The 18787-nt window shown below is 38.3% G+C and overlaps 1 protein-coding gene and 1 long non-coding RNA gene across 2 annotated transcripts; one reads left to right on the top strand and one right to left on the bottom strand.

Annotated features, from left to right (window-relative positions):
* Nucleotides 1-12870: 12870 nt before the first annotated feature.
* LOC116804486 lies at nucleotides 12871-13981 on the top strand. Its single transcript, XR_006358099.1, has 4 exons — nucleotides 12871-12998; nucleotides 13077-13154; nucleotides 13239-13526; nucleotides 13580-13981. It is a non-coding gene; the product is annotated as an uncharacterized LOC116804486 (long non-coding RNA).
* A 479-nt stretch (nucleotides 13982-14460) lies between these two features.
* Nucleotides 14461-15199, bottom strand: LOC122757906. The gene is made up of 2 exons (XM_044011682.1): nucleotides 15077-15199; nucleotides 14461-15011 (listed from the first exon to the last, which is right to left on the bottom strand). The coding sequence occupies exon 2, from the start codon at nucleotides 14982-14984 to the stop codon at nucleotides 14625-14627; it is 360 nt and encodes a 119-aa protein (XP_043867617.1). The 5' UTR covers nucleotides 14985-15011; nucleotides 15077-15199; the 3' UTR covers nucleotides 14461-14624.
* Nucleotides 15200-18787: the final 3588 nt, after the last annotated feature.

The raw sequence follows: 18787 nt of genomic DNA, 5'->3' as shown, positions 1-18787 counted from the left end.
GGAGAGAGCAAGGAAAACAAATGAGAATGCAAGTTCCCTGAGGCATTGACCGTCTCGATAAAGCGCGTGAAACGAAATGATTATGACATTCCGTTTTAGTGACCCGCACCTAAGAGTTTCTCTAAGAGCCTCTGAATCCTCATCTAAATTAAGTGATATTAATAGATGAGAACCCAGACAACTTTGTATTCGCTCACTCAATCTCGGTTAATCATGGTGAAACGAAAACTCTGTTCATCTATCATATCCTATCATATCATATATCATATATGGGAAATTCTTGAATACTCTTTGATCTTCTCTTTCCTGATGTAAATTCGACCATATGTTGAAGCTAGAACTAAATTCAATCAAATCTATATATACTATATAGCTGTTATAGAGATCGATTTCATAGCTGGCTCGACCAATCAAAACCTTTTCTTTGTATTATTATTATATTTCTATATATTTCAAGCTCTCTAACAATATAATAAAATGTTTTGACTGGCAGAATTATGGCGACAATTGTGTCAAGCTGTGTCTCAGCTAAATCTCTGCTGAATCAAATCATATTGCATGGTAACACTATGTTTAATTATCAAGCAACAAGAAGAAAGTCTATGGACTATACATGCATTTATCACAAGCTAAAGCATTTTTAAATGTTCTGCTCTTAAAATAAATGAAACGAAAAGGTGCACAGCCTTGAAAGCAAGTATTTCATTTCATTCTTGTTCCAGTAGAGCTGCATTGAAAGTCCACTCCACTCCGATCCACTCCACTCGATGGTGTCAACATTCAATAATATGGACGGTGCCATCGACTGCCTGAATAGCTTTCAGATATCATTTTTTATTTAAGCACAAATTCATACGCACATACATACATAGCTCTCAGGCATATACATTTAATTTATACGGGCATGGCTCACGTTTTACCAGGCAATTAAAGAATTCCTGAAGTGTGTCCTGCTGTGAGCGGTGCTCGCTGATGCTGACGCTGTCATGGCTGCCGCCTAATGTGAAATGTGAGCACACACGGCTGCCTTTACCTTGTGCAAATGGGGGCAGTCAGCGAAATTTTATTTGAATTGAAAAGGCTTCTCACTGGCCATGTGTGTGTGTGTGTGTATTTGAAATGGAGCTGAGTAACCACTCAGGCAGCTGGGTTTGGTGGCCACCAAAACAGCATCAACATCGGCAGCGGCAGTATCGCATTTGGGTTAATCTGAATCCGAGACGAGGTTGTAAAAGTCATTCAGTCAGGAAGCAATAAAATGATTTTACGCCAATGCCATGAAAATGCTGAATTTGAATAAAGGTTTGTGGCGCTGTTTTGCCACATCCACATCCACATCCACATCCACATCCACATCTACATCTACATCCAGAGGCGCATCCACATCCACATCCACATCCACAGCCACATCCTCAGCAGCGCCATCATCATCATCATCATGCTTGTCCTCGTCTAACATGGCTATCGATGCCGTCTTGGCGGTTGCTGTTGGCCGTCTCTTGGCCTCTGCTTCCTCTTCATCTGCCCCTTCTACTACATCTCCTTCTTCTTCTTCTTGCTCGTTCTCATCTTCACAATTTTGTGCTGATGCAGCGGCCAACATGACGCAGTCGGCGACAGCTGCAGGACTTTTACGCCAATTATGCGTGTGTGCTGGCACATATCTATGTATATACATATATGCACATGTGTGAGTGTGTGTGTGCTAGTCCTTCCATGTGTGTGTTTTGTGTGCGCGCATTTACGCAAAACGAACTCGGCTAATGCACAACGCATATTGAAGCAATTTGACTCGAAATGCTTATCCATTCCATTGCACAAGAATGCGTGTCTGTCTCTCACTCTCCCACTCTCTCACTCTCTCACTCATTCCCTGTATGTGGCTAGTCGTTTTTGGGCGTCGGCCACACCCACATGCTCGCATATAAGTCCTGCCATTGACAGCATAAACTTTTGGCTTTAAAGCAAAGAAACTGCCCAACTGCCCCCATATGCCACACCCACTCGACCGGCTTGCGCTGGGTTGCTAAAGCTAAGGCTGAGGCTGAGGCTGAGGCTGAGGCTGATGCTGTTTCTGGCTCTGGGTTGTGCTTCTGGTCTGCATTTCCGTCCGGCACTTTGCATTGCTCTCGTTTCTCTGGCTCCCATTCTCGTCAATTGCATTGCAATGCCCTCGCCCTCGCCCTCGCCCATGTCCTTGCGCTTAAATATTTTTGTGCTCAGACCTAGGCTAAGCACTCCCCGCTGCTGTCACAATCAACGTCTAATGTCTTCGTTTCGACTTTATCGACATCGTCTTGCCCATCCGGAGGTGCTCTTAATACACAATCCCAGCGCACATTCGCCACATTTTAAGCATTTCATCCGAGGACTCTTTGTCCAAGTCATTTCTGTTATCTCATTAGAGATTTCAACAGATTTGCGTTGCACTACATATGGCCTGTGCCTCCTCGCCTCCCCTCTCCACCAGCACCAGCCCGTCCGTTTCATTCAATATTCATATTGGCTACTAATGCATTACTAATTATTCAACATAACTGAGCGCTAATCAGTTAAGTAATCCACTTATAAGCCCGAGCACTCTGCCCAGCCCAGGCCAGTTCAACAGCTTGACTCCCATTCCATCTCTTTCTCCCTTCCTATCTCTCTCTCTCTCTCTCTCTCTGTCATACTTTTCTTTCTTTCCTTGTCTTTTTTTTTTTGGATAAGTCTCGTGGCGCAGCAGCATCGCCAAGCGCTCCCTCGACTCCGTCGTTTGCCACAGCTCGGACGGCGCGACGCACAGTGGGGCCACTGCCGCCAGAGTGTGGCAAAATTGTTGATTTTTTTAAGTAATATGTTACATGTGTTATTCTGACCATGAATTCAAGACCTGCTAGCTTTATTCTATTTACTTTATAAAAATGTATTTATTTACAGTTTAGCGCACCGCTACCTAATTGGTAACTTAATCTAAATAGATATTTACAAAAATTTATTTACTTAAAAGCTATATTATTATTAATATTATATGCTATATTTTTGTCAATTCTGGAGGTGTTATTCTATTTAACATATAAATTTGACAAATATTTTTACTTAATGTTTTTATTTTTATTTTTTTTTTTTATTTTATTTAAACACAACACTTTTGTATGCAGTCAATTGATTAAAAATAAAGTGTCTTATAAATAAATAAATAAAGTGTCCCATATAAATAAATAATCTTTTTTTTTTTTATTTTCATACTTACCATAAATAATAAAAAAGTATTCAATTTCATATTAACTCTAATGAGTAAAAAAAAAAAAATTAATTATAATAATAATAATAATAATAATAATAATAATAATAATAATAATAATAATAATAATAATAATAATAATAATAATAATAATAATAATAATAATAATAATATTAATAATAATAATAATTATAATAATTATAATAATTTAATACAAAATCATTTAATTTTTGAGCAAAATAATATTTTATTTTTTTTTCATGTTTGTTATCGAACTGTAAAACACCCTGTTAACACATCACCCTGTGCGTAGATTCATTTTAATGAATTCGCTGTCGTATGCATTTTGCATTTGGCAAATATTTAGCTTGGTTCAAACGTGATTATTTTTGCCGCGCAAAATGAGCGCCAGCCCCACTGTGCAACTGTGCAGACAACAGCAGCGAGCTTCCCAGTTGGAGTTGGGCAATGTTTTGACTCTATACTGTAGTAGCTCCATGTTGTGGCTGTATTTGTTGTGCGACTGTGCTCGTGCCTCGTGCCACGATGCTCCATGCTGGCTGACTTTGATTATGCAAACAGTTGTTTGCTGCTCTCGGCTGGCTTTGCCACAAGAGCTGGGAGTCAACCACTAAGTCTAATAGGGATTTGTGTTTCTATGTTGCCATCTATAGATATAGCTGCTACCTAAAACACTTATCAATTAGCAGGAGCAGCATGCAAAAACGTCTTACCTTTAATTTGCACTCTACCAGCTGTCGGAAAGGGGGCAGAGGGGGAGTTTGCCAGCAGCTCATTAGCTAGACGGAAGGTGACCTTTGCGTCGTTGGCAGATGCAAAATAAAGCTCCGCCTTTCAGCGCTTATGAATCATAAATCGCTCCTTTGTGGGCCATGGCATGCAAGTGACTTGGCTGGCTTTGAGCCTGGACTCGACGGCAATCGCATTTGGGCCCGCTCCCTCAAAGACGCAAGGACTCAAAGGCTCAAAGGCGCACGATTAGGCCTTTATGTCTGCACATTTGCTGTTTGCTTGGCCTGTTGCACACGGAGCTGGGCCACAAAGCTTTATTTAGGCAAATTTTTGGAATTTACTGTTGCTGCTGCAGCTGCTGCTGTTGTTGTTGTTGTTGTTGTTGTGGTTGGCGCTGCACTGGACAGCCTGGGAGAGAGTCTGTTGCTTAGCAGCCACGCTGCGTATGCGTAATATTTGCGAGAATTTCGTCTTATGCATATGAATATTTGCCTTTGTTTATATGCATATTTATTTAGACCTTTGTTTGCAGTCAATGCGAAAGTATGCAAATTAAAGTTCATCTCTATACACATTCACCCAGGTCAAATGGGTATATTGGTTCTGTGTGGAATGGCAGTGCAGAAGCTGGAGAGAGCTGAAATTTGGAGTATATACTCGTACTCGAGCTTCGCTGTTAACAACTGAAGCTTTTGGACTTTCTCTGTTGATTAATGTAAAATGTATCAATTGGGGGCGTGGCAAATCGAAAAATTATGCATAAAGATCCTTTAAAATACAGCTAGCTATTGGCCGACTCCTCTAACAATAAAGATTGAGCTATGTTTGGACCAAGGCTGAGTATCATGCAGTCGGTAGCGCCCGTTTGCAGTGCTCTGACTTGTTTTCATAGAGCTTTGATGAGTTTATTTGCGTAAATAGTTGCTGCATGCCCATGGCTTAAGTTGATATTAGTTTAAGTTATATCCCTAGACCATCTAAGGGACACTCATTGACCGTACCTTAATGACAGTCAGGCATTAAAGAGACGTAAAGCATATCGTCTGTTTATTAAAACATGCTTTCGCTCACAGCTCACAGTCTCTCAGTCTCTCCCAGTCTCTCACAGTCTCTCACAGTCTCTCTCAGTCGCTCAGCTCTGCTCTGCTTGGCATTAAATTGCAGTTGATATCAAGATTACGTATACGTATTTCTGGCTAGCTTCTACGACATCTACTGCTGTCCTGGCGAATAGTCCTGCTCACAGGGAATTTGTTTCTCTTTGTTTTACAAGGACCACATTTTGGTTCACTTTCTGTGGTTTTTTATGCTTTTTAATTTACATAGATTTGTGCTTCATTTACAATATTTTTATACACCACACACACACACACACACACACACACACACACACACACACACACACACACACACACACACACACACACACACACACACACACACACACACACACACACACACACACACACACACACACACACACACACACACACACACACACACACACACACACACACACACACACACACACACACACACACACACACACACACACACACACACACACACACACACACACACACACACACACACACACACATACACAGAGACCGAGCTTGTGGGCGTGGGTTTGGGGCTTTCGGCTTTCGCCCTTCGGACAGCAGACAGTCAAATGTAATTTGCTTTTTACATCGTTGCTCAGTTTCCGTTTCCGGTTTGCATTTCGTCGTTGCGACCATTTCTCGATATGCCTGCAGCGTGGCCAGAACTTTATTGAAATTGTCTCCTTTCATTTATCGTTTATGCGTTAGCTGGCAGCAGAGACGACCAAAATACAATTGTACGGAATACAATGAAGCCCGTCGCAGTCCGCCTTATCTCGTAAAAATTGTGGCCAAGGTACGGCTATTGAAATCGGCCAAAGCAAATCTTTGCTTCGCATATCCCAATTTATGGTTATTCATTTACATTTGTTGGCCAATTGAGAGAGAGCAGCAAATAAACTCGATAGCAAAAGGTAAATCAAGCAGATGGAGTCTGAATGGAGGGGGGAAATAGTTTAGACCAACGGATATTAGTTAGATGGATGTTAGAGATATGGAAATGCCAGCTGAGCTGAGTTATATCGAGAGAGAGCTAAGTTATATCCTAGGATCAAGTTACTTTCGCATTATTAATTGCTTCTCATTCAGATATTACAATATTTTTATATTGAACAATGTTGCTTTAGATGTAGATGATTTTAAATCAAATAAGGAACTAAGTTTATCTACCCATCATCAGTCTAACACAACTAAATAATATCAGTCGATACTATCGATGGCACTATCGATAGCTGTAACAGCTCTACTTAGCAGCCATTGGCAGCTCTGCGATATGATGAGACTTAAGTATCTTGAAAGCTGACTATTTGCCGACAGGGCAGAGCAATTGGCCTGTGGCTAGGGGCTGGCTGGGTTGGAGGGCTGGCGGCTGTGGGGCTGGGCATATCGTTCAATTGCAATAATTTACATGCAAATGCGTTTGGCCATAAATGTGCCAGAAACAGCGGCAGCGTCAGCAAGGCAGCGTGGCAACGGGGCAACGGCAACGTCAACGGCATCGCTGGCTGCTGACTATGGCCTCAGAATGTGGCATCGGTTTTGGCCAAATCGAACTAAAATACTCATATACAGACAGGCATATGGATGTGCGAAAGAGTGGCGCAATTGAAGACGACGCTGAAAATAAGTTGGCTGTGGCCGCAGCTGGCTCTCCACGCCCCACGCCTTTTTGCTGGAGCCCAAGGGGTGTGGCCCCCATACGTTTATGTAAATGTATATCTATGCGAGCGAGTGTGTGCGTCTCTCCCTCTCCCACTCTGTGCGTGTGTGTGTGTGTGTGTGTGTGTGAGTCGCACCCTGTATCGTCAGAGAATTGACAGAATGTGAACATGACAGCTCGCTGACTTGCACAGGCGTGTTTGTGGCTGCGGCAAGGACACATTGATGGGATACATTTCGCTCGTTTGCGACACAAAACGAAAATCCTTTTGACATTTTATTTACAAAACGCATTTGTCGCCAGCGGAAATTGGCACAGAACACAATAATAAAGCCGCACAGGAGGCAATGCCAATGGCAATGGCAATGCCAATGGCAAACGCCAACGCCAACAAGCGCGAAACGATAGGCAACAGGAATTTCCGAACCGTCTGTCATTCGTTCATTCATTCAACAACAACAACAGCAACTGTAATAGCTCTGGCTTTGTCCTAAAATATAGCTGTAAATTCTAGTAATCTTGAATGGAATTCAATTCTTAAAGCTCCACTCATCGCCACATGGAAGCGAAGCGACTCCCGTTAATTAATTGGCAATCGCTTGTTTTGCTTTTTATGAAAACTCATCGTTCGCTAATCTGATTGGCAGCTCCTCGCTGTTGCGCGCACTTGCTCAATAATCTATTCAAAGCCACTCAGCGTGCCCGACTTGACTGGAGCACAAAGGGCCCAACAGCTCCTGGATGCCGGCCGGCTCCTGCAGCAGCTGCAGTTGACAAGCTCTCCATGACAGCCGGCAGCAGCTGGTGCTTCTTGACTCTCGGCCAGCCGGCCACCGGCCACCGGCCACCGAGGCAACCTACTGCAGTTGGCAGTTAATGAGCACTTTGAGAGCGTCAGTCTAATCAGTTGAGTTTTTCCTTTTAGCTTGTTTCTTGTTTCACTCTGTTTAGCTATTTTCCCCGACTAATTCTATTGCAGCTGTAGCCAGCTCAAAGTCCACATAAGCAACAACTGTGTGAGGTTGGACTAATGTGCGACAATGACGATCAATCAATGCGGCAATTCGTCAGGCGGTCAGTCAACCAACTAGCCGGTCAATCAATCAATAATGGATGACCACAGCCAGTCACCAATATCTCTCGCTCTCTCTCTACCTTTCCCTCTCTCTCTCTCTCGCTCTCTCTCGCTCTGTATTTGCTGGACATGTTAGTTGTGCGGGCTTTTCGACTGATATCGTGCAACAATCAATAACGGCTTGGCTCCGGCCGTAGCTGCATTTCCGTTGTGTAGTCGACTGTAATCTGCGCCCCACTTCAGCAGCTGCGGCCGCTGCATGGCCAGCATCCCGATGCTGCATCCATATTTAAAGTTGCACTTAAAGTATCGTTGTCGACACATGGCTAGGCCCAGCCCAGTCCAGCCCAGTCCAGCCCAGCTCAGCCCAGGCAATCGGCAATCGGCAATCCTTAACAGGCATCAGGACAAATCCGGCGGCTTGTTAACGTCGAGTTATTTTAGCCAGTCGCTCACACTACTGCAGCTTAACATCCTTTCGCTTATCTACTGCTGCTCTCCCCCCTCTCTCGCTCCCTCTGTCACACACTCTCTGCGTATCTACCTCTGTCTAGTTTTAGGGTATTACAAAGTTTTCAAATTTCTCGTTCAACTCCATAGAGTGCAGGTTGCTCTTTATTGCGTTAACAATTTTCGCTTTCACAAAAGTCTATCGACGATTCCTAAAAATAAAGCAGCAGCTGGAATGGCACTTACACTCACACACACACACACACACACGCAGATGCATCTAGGGACTATCGGCAACTGCCACGCCTTACGCAGACGGCAGCTTTTTCCCTGAGCTCTGTAATTGATTTATGTGCGCGAACGTGCGTGGAACAGCTGCTTACAATTTACACTCTCACTCACAATCAAAAAAAAAAAAAAAAAAAAAAAAAAAAAAAAAAACGGAGAGAACAAAAGAAAAAAAAAAAAAGAAACTAAGAACAAACCCGAATCGTAAGATAGCGACAGCGACCACAACTTAAAGGTGTCCCTGTCCATTTCGCACCTTTCGCTTGGGCCAAGAACAAAACATCTATTAAGTTCTCAGACCATAAATCACTGAATGGCCTACATATATGTGTTTCAAAACTTTCTTTATGTGTCGCACAATAATAGCAATTCCTTATTGAAATGGAACCCAAAATTATATAGCAAGAGTACTACAAAAAAAAAAAAAAAAAAAAAACCCTTTTCTGTCATGAAACCCACAAAGGTTTTTATTTGAGTTTTGTACTAATTATAATAAAAATAAATGATATGATATGTGTGTGTGAAATTAAATATTAGATTGAACTGAGAAGCAGTCCTGAAATTTGGCATCGATTTAGTCAAGCAATTATGACAAATTTTTTACCCTGAACCCATGGGGAAATCAGGGTATAATGGTTTTGTTTAAATGTATGTAACATGCACAAGAAGCCCTAGCAGGACAACAAAAAATATAAATAGATATAGAAACAATGAACTGAGTCTATTTAGCCGTTTCCATCCGTCGTATCTTTGAGCGTGTCAATCTCGGAATCTATAGGAGCTGGATACAGAGAACGAGTTTAACTAATTCCATTTGTCCTTGAATCTATCCATTATCAATTCAACGATCAGCGATCGCCCTTTCTTAAGATTTCCACGAATTCTCTCGAGTAGTGCTGGCAGAGGCGGTGCCCCTTGTCGAGCAAATATAAGTGCAAGTCTGACAATGTGGATTATTATTGTTGATAAATATGATATGGTTCTTACCAAATCTTCTTAGCAGATTCAACTGTGAGCTTTGCATTATGAATATGCTCTGCTTGGATGTAGTCAACCGTAAGTGTTTACCATGAATGGAAATTGATTTTCGAAACGTTTTGTACAGCTGCAGTTTGTTCTTAATTTGGGTCAATTTAGAAATTTGTCGAGTAGCCAGCTTCATTCAGTAGATCCTCTGCTTTAATTGTTCCCTTTTCGTTTTGGAATGCATGCACCATGTTAAGCTTCTGTCTGGAATGAAATTTCCATTAATGTGGATTTGTGGCCAGTTTTCGTGTCTGAGTGCAAATCTCAGAGAGTGCTGACGCCTCACTGTTGATGCATCGATTGAGTCAGGCAGCTATATATATATATATATACATATGTATGTATAAATACAGATATATGTGATGTCTATTTTACATTAATATTGTACTTAGCATTTCAATTAGACTTTCATGTCTTATATTAAAACATGTCTATCTCCATGACAACCTTTTTATATAATTATACCCTGAACCCATTGAAAATGGGAAATCAGGATTTAATGGTTTTGTGAAAAAGTATGTAACGGGCAGAAGGAGGCGTGGCAGACCCCATAAAGTATACATATTCTTGATCAGCGTGACGAGCTGAGTCGATATAGCCCTGTACGTCTATCCGTCCGTCCGTCCGTCCGTATGAGTGCGTCGATCTCAGAAGTTATAAGAGCTAGAGAGCTGAAATTTGGCATGCATACTCGTGTGTACCATACGCAGTACAAGTTTATCATATTTTTTCGATAACTCGTCCGGTAACTTTTTTATCGAGAATAATCGAAAAATCGACATTGTTATTTCAGCCTAATTTGAACACTTTTAGACCTAGAGACTTCAGATTTACTGTGTATATACAGTTGCTCGATATAAAGATTTTGAATACCAAGCCCCCTTCGCCCCCAATTCGTAAAAAACGCATTTCAAGTACTAGAGACTTGTGCTTCGGAATGTACACACATTGAGCACACACACACACATCTGAAAGTTTCATTAAGATTGTATGTCTACAAATGAAATTATTCAACAAATAAATTCTCATAATATTGCCTACACTGCAGCGCAGCCCAAGTGCTGTCGCTGCTAGCTGCGCAGTCAGCAGAGCGCGTGATTATACGTTCGTGAGAATGAGTGTGTATGCATGTGTGCATAAGAGAAGTGCAGAATGATTAGAATATCAGCTTAGAGGGTTCAGCGTATCTCCTAGTCGAGCAGTCTCGACGAGAGCCTTCTTACTTGTTTGCAATTGACTCAGGCACGGAGGTTATTAAAATTTTTGGCTATGCCTTTAAGGTGTCGCATCTTTGTGCCATAAGACTTTTACTGTATAATTTTGGTTCGATTTTGCAAATACTTCTTGAAGACACTGTATGCCTAGGAATGTGGGGGAAGAGTTCCTAGTCAGACTCTACACTTTAATATAGCCATAAAGGCATAAGCAGATTTATTCTTGGAGTTATTTCCTTGTGACTATTGAAGACATTGTTTTCCTTGGCTATACTCCACATGCCAGTCATAAGTAGCCTAAGCCAGCAGGAAAAAATGTCCTTTGCTATACAGTTAATGGCAAATCAAACTGAAGAGCTGACGTGAAGAGAGATGCAGCCATTGGGCTAAATGATAATGCGCATGTCGATGACAATTTTGCCGGCTTGGCTGACAATGCCTTAATTTATTTGTAGCGTCTGCTTATCTGGCGGAGGCGCCAACAGCGCCCAGCAACTACTGATGCTCATCATTGTCACTGTCAGCCGCTCACCTGGCAGTGCAATCAATTTGCATGCGTTGCCAGCAGCACGTGCTGAATGGAAATCCCACTGGCTGCTGCCTGCCCATCAGAATGCCAGACAAACAATTTTGCTGGAGCTTAAGGCGGACTCCTGCTCTCTGGATAGCCGGACGGTGGACAGTGGAGAGTGTGGACTGTGGACTCGATGCGCAATCATGGCCCAAAACGAAGAGTGCTTTTCGCGGCAACAGCAGTGCCCATAAAACTGACCAGGGGCAGCACCTGCAACAGCAGGAGCAGGAGTAGGAACAGAAGCAGCAGCAGCAGGAGCATCACCAGGAGCAGCAGCAGCAGCATCAGCAGCAGCGCCAGCAGCAAGAGATTGAGCTTGAGATTGAGTTGAGTAGAAATAAAAATTTATGGAGTGGTCATTTATCACAAGACGGGCAGCTTCTGTTTGTGTTTTGCACGTTGGCCGAGCTGGCAACTTTGCTATCTGTGTTGTAAGTCTGTTGGCCGTTTTAACTGTAAGCAGCTATAAAAACACCAGCAACAGCAGGAGTACCAGCAGCAGCAGCAGCAGCAGCAGGAGCAGCAGCAGGAGCAGCAGCAGGAGTAGCAGCAGGAGTAGTGCCGGCAACAACAACAAACAGCAATCCCACCAACACAAGCACTAACAATAACAATAACTGGCACGCTGTTGCTATATTATTTTTTGTGTTTCGGTGTTGCTGTTGTTATTGTTGTTTTTATTGTTGCTATTGTTGCTCATTTGTTGCTGTTGTCTTTAGCTGGTTGCTTGTGGTTTATTTTGCAGTTGTTGTTGATTTACTGCCGCTGCTGCTGCTGCTGCTGCTGCTGCTGCTGCTGCTGCTGCTGCTGCTGTTACAACTAGCTGCTGCTCTCTGAAATTTAAAACTTTCATTTTTAATGGAATTTCCTTGTCAAAGACACAGCGGCGATTCCCTCGATGGGGCATCAACACAGCGTGTTCTCAGATAATCCACTAATGCTTTTTTATTCTTACTTGTTTTCATATTAACATACATGGCCGCATTCACACACACATATGCAAACGCACAGCAGCAGCTCCAAAAAGCGACAGTTAATCGAGCACCTTGTGTAGAGGCCTTCGGCTTGCGAATTGCTGCTCGCTTAGTTTTTTTTTTGTTAGCTATGGATGAAAGTTGATAGAGAGAGAGAGAGAGAGAGAGAGAGAGAGAGAGAGAGAGAGTATTAAATGCTGATTTGATCAAATAGTCATGTGGTAACATTAATACTCTTCTCAAATTCCATTATAACTCTGCGCAGCTCTTGCTCGTCCACGAGTCTTGAATTGAATTTCCTCTGTCAAACTACTATCGATTATCGAAATCAATGCAGCCCTGTGCTTGACTTGTCTCTCTCTCCTAGTGACAATGCAAACTTTGTCATTAAAATACTAACGCACTCAGCAGAGTAAATCACGACAGTACGATGATAGTAAGCAACACGACGTCACACCGATATTTGATACTGTCATTTGCACGTCGCAGTGAAATTATTTTCTTATAGCATTATTCCGATATGCACTCCCCGACATTAGAGCTGGGAAACCATCGATGCAACCATCGATTATATCGATGGACTTTAATCTTTATGATATATCGATGGACTTTTGTCGATATCGATATATCGCCGCTTTGAGTAACAAATCAAACACATGTAAGTGGTGATATTTTCTTTTGTAACAAAATAAAATTTATTTTTTGCGTGCTTGATCTACTTTTGGAAATTTTATAGATAGTTGACAAACATAGCATACGGACATTGTTAAACATTGGTAGTTCCTCTTCAACATGGACAAGTTTGTCGTTTCAAGTAAGTATTTTAAACCCTGTGGAGGGTACATTACGTTAAAAAAATGTGCTTTTTTCTAGCTTGAACGTATTTTTCACATTTTAGATAAAACCTGCAATGCCTCCACTGCAATTGCATCTTCAAATGCATTAACTGAATCCAATGAGCCTAGCACGAAACGAAAAAAAAGCACATCAGAAGTTTGGTCACATTTTGAGAAACTCATGAAGATGCTTGCCAAATGCCGTCATTGCGGAAAAGAGTACCGCACGAGCGGCAACACTTCCAATATGATGGAACACTTAAGACGTGTACATCCGTTCGTGGTAAGAGACCACGTTGAAACAACTGCTCCATTCATCTCATGACATCGATCCGCTACAATTTTGGAAGGTAATTTATAAAACCCTTTCATTTTATAGTTTTAATGGTCCGTTTTGTTTCAGATTAACGAACACCAATTAAATGCACTCAGCTGTTGTGCTATTATTCCAGCTAGCTCTGTGGAAAGTGAGCGAATTTTTAGCAAGGCGGGTGAATTGATTTCTGACCGCCGGGAGTCTTTGAAAGAAAAAAAAAGGCCAATCAATTGATTTTTTTTTTAACAAAAATGAATGGCTGTTCCCTGAAAACAACGAGACTAATATTTTAGTATTATCTTATTTTTGTAAATATTGAATATTTACTATATCTTTATTAATTTGTTATATTTTTATTTTTTAATTTGTCGATAAGAAAGAAAATAGGTCTCTTTTATATTTAAGTTATCTTTAAAATCGTTATGTTGAATTTGTGTTATGTTTTGGACATGAAAATTTAATGAATTAAACTTTTATATTTTCTCTATATTTGTCTATATTCTTTATTCTTATTCTGTAAAAATGTACAAGGAAAAGTATGAAATTACAAGAGCATTATTTACATTTATTTCTATTATGAAAAGTACGACTTTTATACAAAAAAAAAAAAAAAGTTTAAAATTTGAAAGGAAAAAATGTTCGATGGAACCATCGATATAATCGATTATTTTTTCCATCGATGGGAAAACCATCGATGGAGCCGTCCATCGATGGTTTCCCAGCTCTACCCGACATAGCTGGACATAACTCTTTCTCTCTCTGCTCATAGCTAAATACGAGCCAATAAATTTACAATATCTGCTGGACTTTTCGAAGAACTGCTAGTCCAATAATTCTTCACTCCTTTTCTGCATACACACACACACGCGCTGCCAAGCTCTCGGCATGTGACAATGCATTCCCATCTCTAGCAAAATATTATGAAAATTATATAAAATATAGACAAATCTAAAAACAAAAGAAAGACGTGAGGCTAGATGACGTTTTTATTTCATCATATTGAAACAATAAATAGCGTGGATTTTTATGGTTCTTCAAGAAATTCGTTTCGCTTGATTAGCATTGTGCTCGCCTCCTTCTGCCAGATTGTCGCCCTCAATCGATGGGGCCCACTATTGATAGTTTGGCAGCTCTAGTCCGAATCGCTTATGAATTGTATGCTGCCACTGGACAGGCTGTCGATGTCCTCCGATAGAGGCGGGACGTCAAATGGTGTTTCCACTCTGGCCGTGGCCGACTTCTTTTCCTTTTTGTTCAACGGCTCACCTTGCTTGGAGTTGCCGGTTTTGGAACGACGCATTCTTACTTGATATTTTCTCGACTCTTGCATAATGGCTGTCTCTGTCTCGCTATCAGTGCTGGACAGGCTGTCGATGTCCTCCGGTAGAGGCGGGACGTCAAATGGTGTTTCCACTCTGGCCTTGGTCGACTCCGTTTCCTTCTTGTTCAATTCCTCACCTTGCTTGGAGCTGCCGGATTTGGAAGGATGCATTTTTACTTGATATTTTCTCGACTCGATCTAAATGAACAAAATTTTATTAAATCTGACTTATTATCTTTTTTTTTTCTTTTTTTCACGCTAACCGACGCTCTGCGACGTATATTTGTTTAGGATATTCAATTTTTTTGTTCTATTTCACTGGCGTGCATAGAGTTTTTGACCGATTTTACAATTTTAGATTTTTGTTTAGCAATTTTTTTTTATTTCACTTGCGTGCTTAGAGTTTTTTTTACCGATTTTACAATTTTAGATTTAAGATTTTTGTTTAGCAATTTTTTTATTTCACTTGCGCGTATAAAGTTTTTGATTGATTTTACAATTTTAAATTTTTGTTTAGCAATTTTTTTTTTATTTCACTTGCGCCTTTAAGGTTTTTGACCGATTTTACAATTTTAGATTTTTGTTTAGCAATTTTTTGTATTTCACTTGCGTGCTTAGAGTTTTTGACCGATTTTACAAGTTTAGATTTAAAATTTTTGTTTAGCAATTTTTTTTTTCACTTGCGCGTTTAATGTTTTCGACCGATTTTACAATTTTAGATTTTTGTTTAGCAATTTTTTTTTTTTGCGCGTTTTATATTTTTAAAAATTTTACAATTTTAGATTTTTGTTTAGCAATTTTTTTTATTTCACTTGCGCCTTTAAGGTTTTTGACCGATTTTACAATTTTAGATTTTTGTTTAGCAATTTTTTGTAGTTCACTTGCGTGCTTAGAGTTTTTGACCGATTTTACAATTTTAGATTTTTGTTTAGCAATTTTTTTTATTTCACTTGCGCCTTTAAGGTTTTTGACCGATTTTACAATTTTAGATTTTTGTTTAGCAATTTTTTTTTATTTCACTTGCGCCTTTAAGGTTTTTGACCGATTTTACAATTTAAGATTTTTGTTTAGCAATTTTTTTATTTCACTTGCGCGTTTAAAGTTTTTGACCGATTTTACAATTTTAGATTTTTGTTTAGCAATTTTTTTTTGCGCGTTTTATATTTTTAAAAATTTTACAATTTTAGATTTTTGTTTAGCAATTTTTTTTATTTCACTTGCGCCTTTAAGGTTTTTGACCGATTTTACAATTTTAGATTTTTGTTTAGCAATTTTTTGTATTTCACTTGCGTGCTTAGAGTTTTTGACCGATTTTACAATTTTAGATTTTTGTTTAGCAATTTTTTTTATTTCACTTGCGCCTTTAAGGTTTTTGACCGATTTTACAATTTTAGATTTTTGTTTAGCAATTTTTTTTTATTTCACTTGCGCCTTTAAGGTTTTTGACCGATTTTACAATTTTAGATTTTTGTTTAGCAATTTTTTTTTATTTCACTTGCGCCTTTAAGGTTTTTGACCGATTTTACAATTTTAGATTTTTGTTTAGCAATTTTTTGTATTTCACTTGCGTGCTTAGAGTTTTTGACCGATTTTACAATTTTAGATTTTTGTTTAGCAATTTTTTTTATTTCACTTGCGCCTTTAAGGTTTTTGACCGATTTTACAATTTTAGATTTTTGTTTAGCAATTTTTTTTTATTTCACTTGCGCCTTTAAGGTTTTTGACCGATTTTACAATTTTAGATTTTTGTTTAGCAATTTTTTTTATTTCACTTGCGTGCTTAGAGTTTTTGACCGATTTTAAAATTTTAGATTTTTGTTTAGCAATTTTTTTTATTTTCCTTGCGTGCTTAGAGTTTTTAACCGATTTTACAATTTTAGATTTTTGTTTAGCAATTTTTTTTATTTCACTTGCGCCTTTAAGGTTTTTGACCGATTTTACAATTTTAGATTTTTGTTTAGCAATTTTTTTTATTTTCACTTGCGCCTTTAAGGTTTTTGACCGATTTTACAATTTAAGATTTTTGTTTAGCAATTTTTTTATTTCACTTGCGTGCTTAGAGTTTTTGACCGATTTTACAATTTTAGATTTTTGTTTAGCAATTTTTTTTATTTCACTTGCGTGCTTAGAGTTTTTGACCGATTTTACAATTTTAGATTTTTGTTTAGCAATTTTTTTTATTTCACTTGCGCCTTTAAGGTTTTTGACCGATTTTACAATTTTAGATTTTTGTTTAGCAATTTTTTTTTTATTTCACTTGCGCCTTTAAGGTTTTTGACCGATTTTACAATTTTAGATTTTTGTTTAGCAATTTTTTTTTTTTTCACTTGCGCCTTTAAGGTTTTTGACCGATTTCACAATTTTAGATTTTTGTTTAGCAATTTTTTGTATTTCACTTGCGTGCTTAGAGTTTTTGACCGATTTTACAATTTTAGATTTTTGTTTAGCAATTTTTTTTTATTTCACTTGCGCCTTTAAGGTTTTTGACCGATTTTACAATTTTAGATTTTTGTTTAGCAATTTTTTTTATTTCACTTGCGTGCTTAGAGTTTTTGACCGATTTTAAAATTTTAGATTTTTGTTTAGCAATTTTTTTTATTTTCCTTGCGTGCTTAGAGTTTTTAACCGATTTTACAATTTTAGATTTTTGTTTAGCAATTTTTTTTATTTCACTTGCGCCTTTAAGGTTTTTGACCGATTTTACAATTTTAGATTTTTGTTTAGCAATTTTTTTTTATTTCACTTGCGCCTTTAAGGTTTTTGACCGATTTTACAATTTAAGATTTTTGTTTAGCAATTTTTTTATTTCACTTGCGCGTTTAAAGTTTTTGACCGATTTTACAATTTTAGATTTTTGTTTAGCAATTTTTTTTTCGCGTTCTATATTTTTAAAAATTTTACAATTTTAGATTTTTGTTTAGCAATTTTTTTTATTTCACTTGCGCCTTTAAGGTTTTTGACCGATTTTACAATTTTAGATTTTTGTTTAGCAATTTTTTGTATTTCACTTGCGTGCTTAGAGTTTTTGACCGATTTTACAATTTTAGATTTTTGTTTAGCAATTTTTTTATTTTCACTTGCGCCTTTAAGGTTTTTGACCGATTTTACAATTTTAGATTTTTGTTTAGCAATTTTTTTTTATTTCACTTGCGCCTTTAAGGTTTTTGACCGATTTTTACAATTTTAGATTTTTGTTTAGCAATTTTTTTTTATTTCACTTGCGCCTTTAAGGTTTTTGACCGATTTTACAATTTTAGATTTTTGTTTAGCAATTTTTTTGTATTTCACTTGCGTGCTTAGAGTTTTTGACCGATTTTACAATTTTAGATTTTTGTTTAGCAATTTTTTTTATTTCACTTGCGCCTTTAAGGTTTTTGACCGATTTTACAATTTTAGATTTTTGTTTAGCAATTTTTTTTTATTTCACTTGCGCCTTTAAGGTTTTTGACCGATTTTACAATTTTAGATTTTTGTTTAGCAATTTTTTTTATTTCACTTGCGTGCTTAGAGTTTTTGACCGATTTTAAAATTTTAGATTTTTGTTTAGCAATTTTTTTTATTTTCCTTGCGTGCTTAGAGTTTTTAACCGATTTTACAATTTTAGATTTTTGTTTAGCAATTTTGTTTATTTCACTTGCGTGCTTAGTTTTTTTTACCGATTTTAAAATTTTAAATTTTTGTTTAGCAATTTTTTATTTTTTTTTGCGCGTTTTATATTTTTACAAATTTTACAAATTTAGATTTTTGTTTAGCAATTTGTCGTAGTTTTTCTTTGCGCGTTTAATGTTTATCCCAATTTTGCAATGAAAGTTTTTGTTTAGCAATTTTTTTATTTCACTTGCGCGTTTAAGGTTTTTGACCGATTTTACAATTTTAGATTTTTGTTTAGCAATTTTTTTTTATTTCACTTGCGCGTTTAGGACTTTTGACCGATTTTACAATTTTAGATTTTTGTTTAGCAATTTTTATTTTTT

This window comes from Drosophila mojavensis, unplaced genomic scaffold (genome assembly GCF_018153725.1).
Source record: "Drosophila mojavensis isolate 15081-1352.22 unplaced genomic scaffold, ASM1815372v1 contig_136, whole genome shotgun sequence".
Classification (NCBI taxonomy): Eukaryota; Metazoa; Arthropoda; class Insecta; order Diptera; family Drosophilidae; genus Drosophila; species Drosophila mojavensis.
Note: the sequence above shows the minus strand (reverse complement) of the source record. Positions and strands in the feature narration are given on the sequence as shown.

What these genes read in the sequence shown, in the direction of transcription:
- LOC122757906 (XM_044011682.1), bottom strand. Translation starts at nt 14,984, where the DNA reads ATGCATCCTTCCAAATCCGGCAGCTCCAAGCAAGGTGAGGAATTGAAC.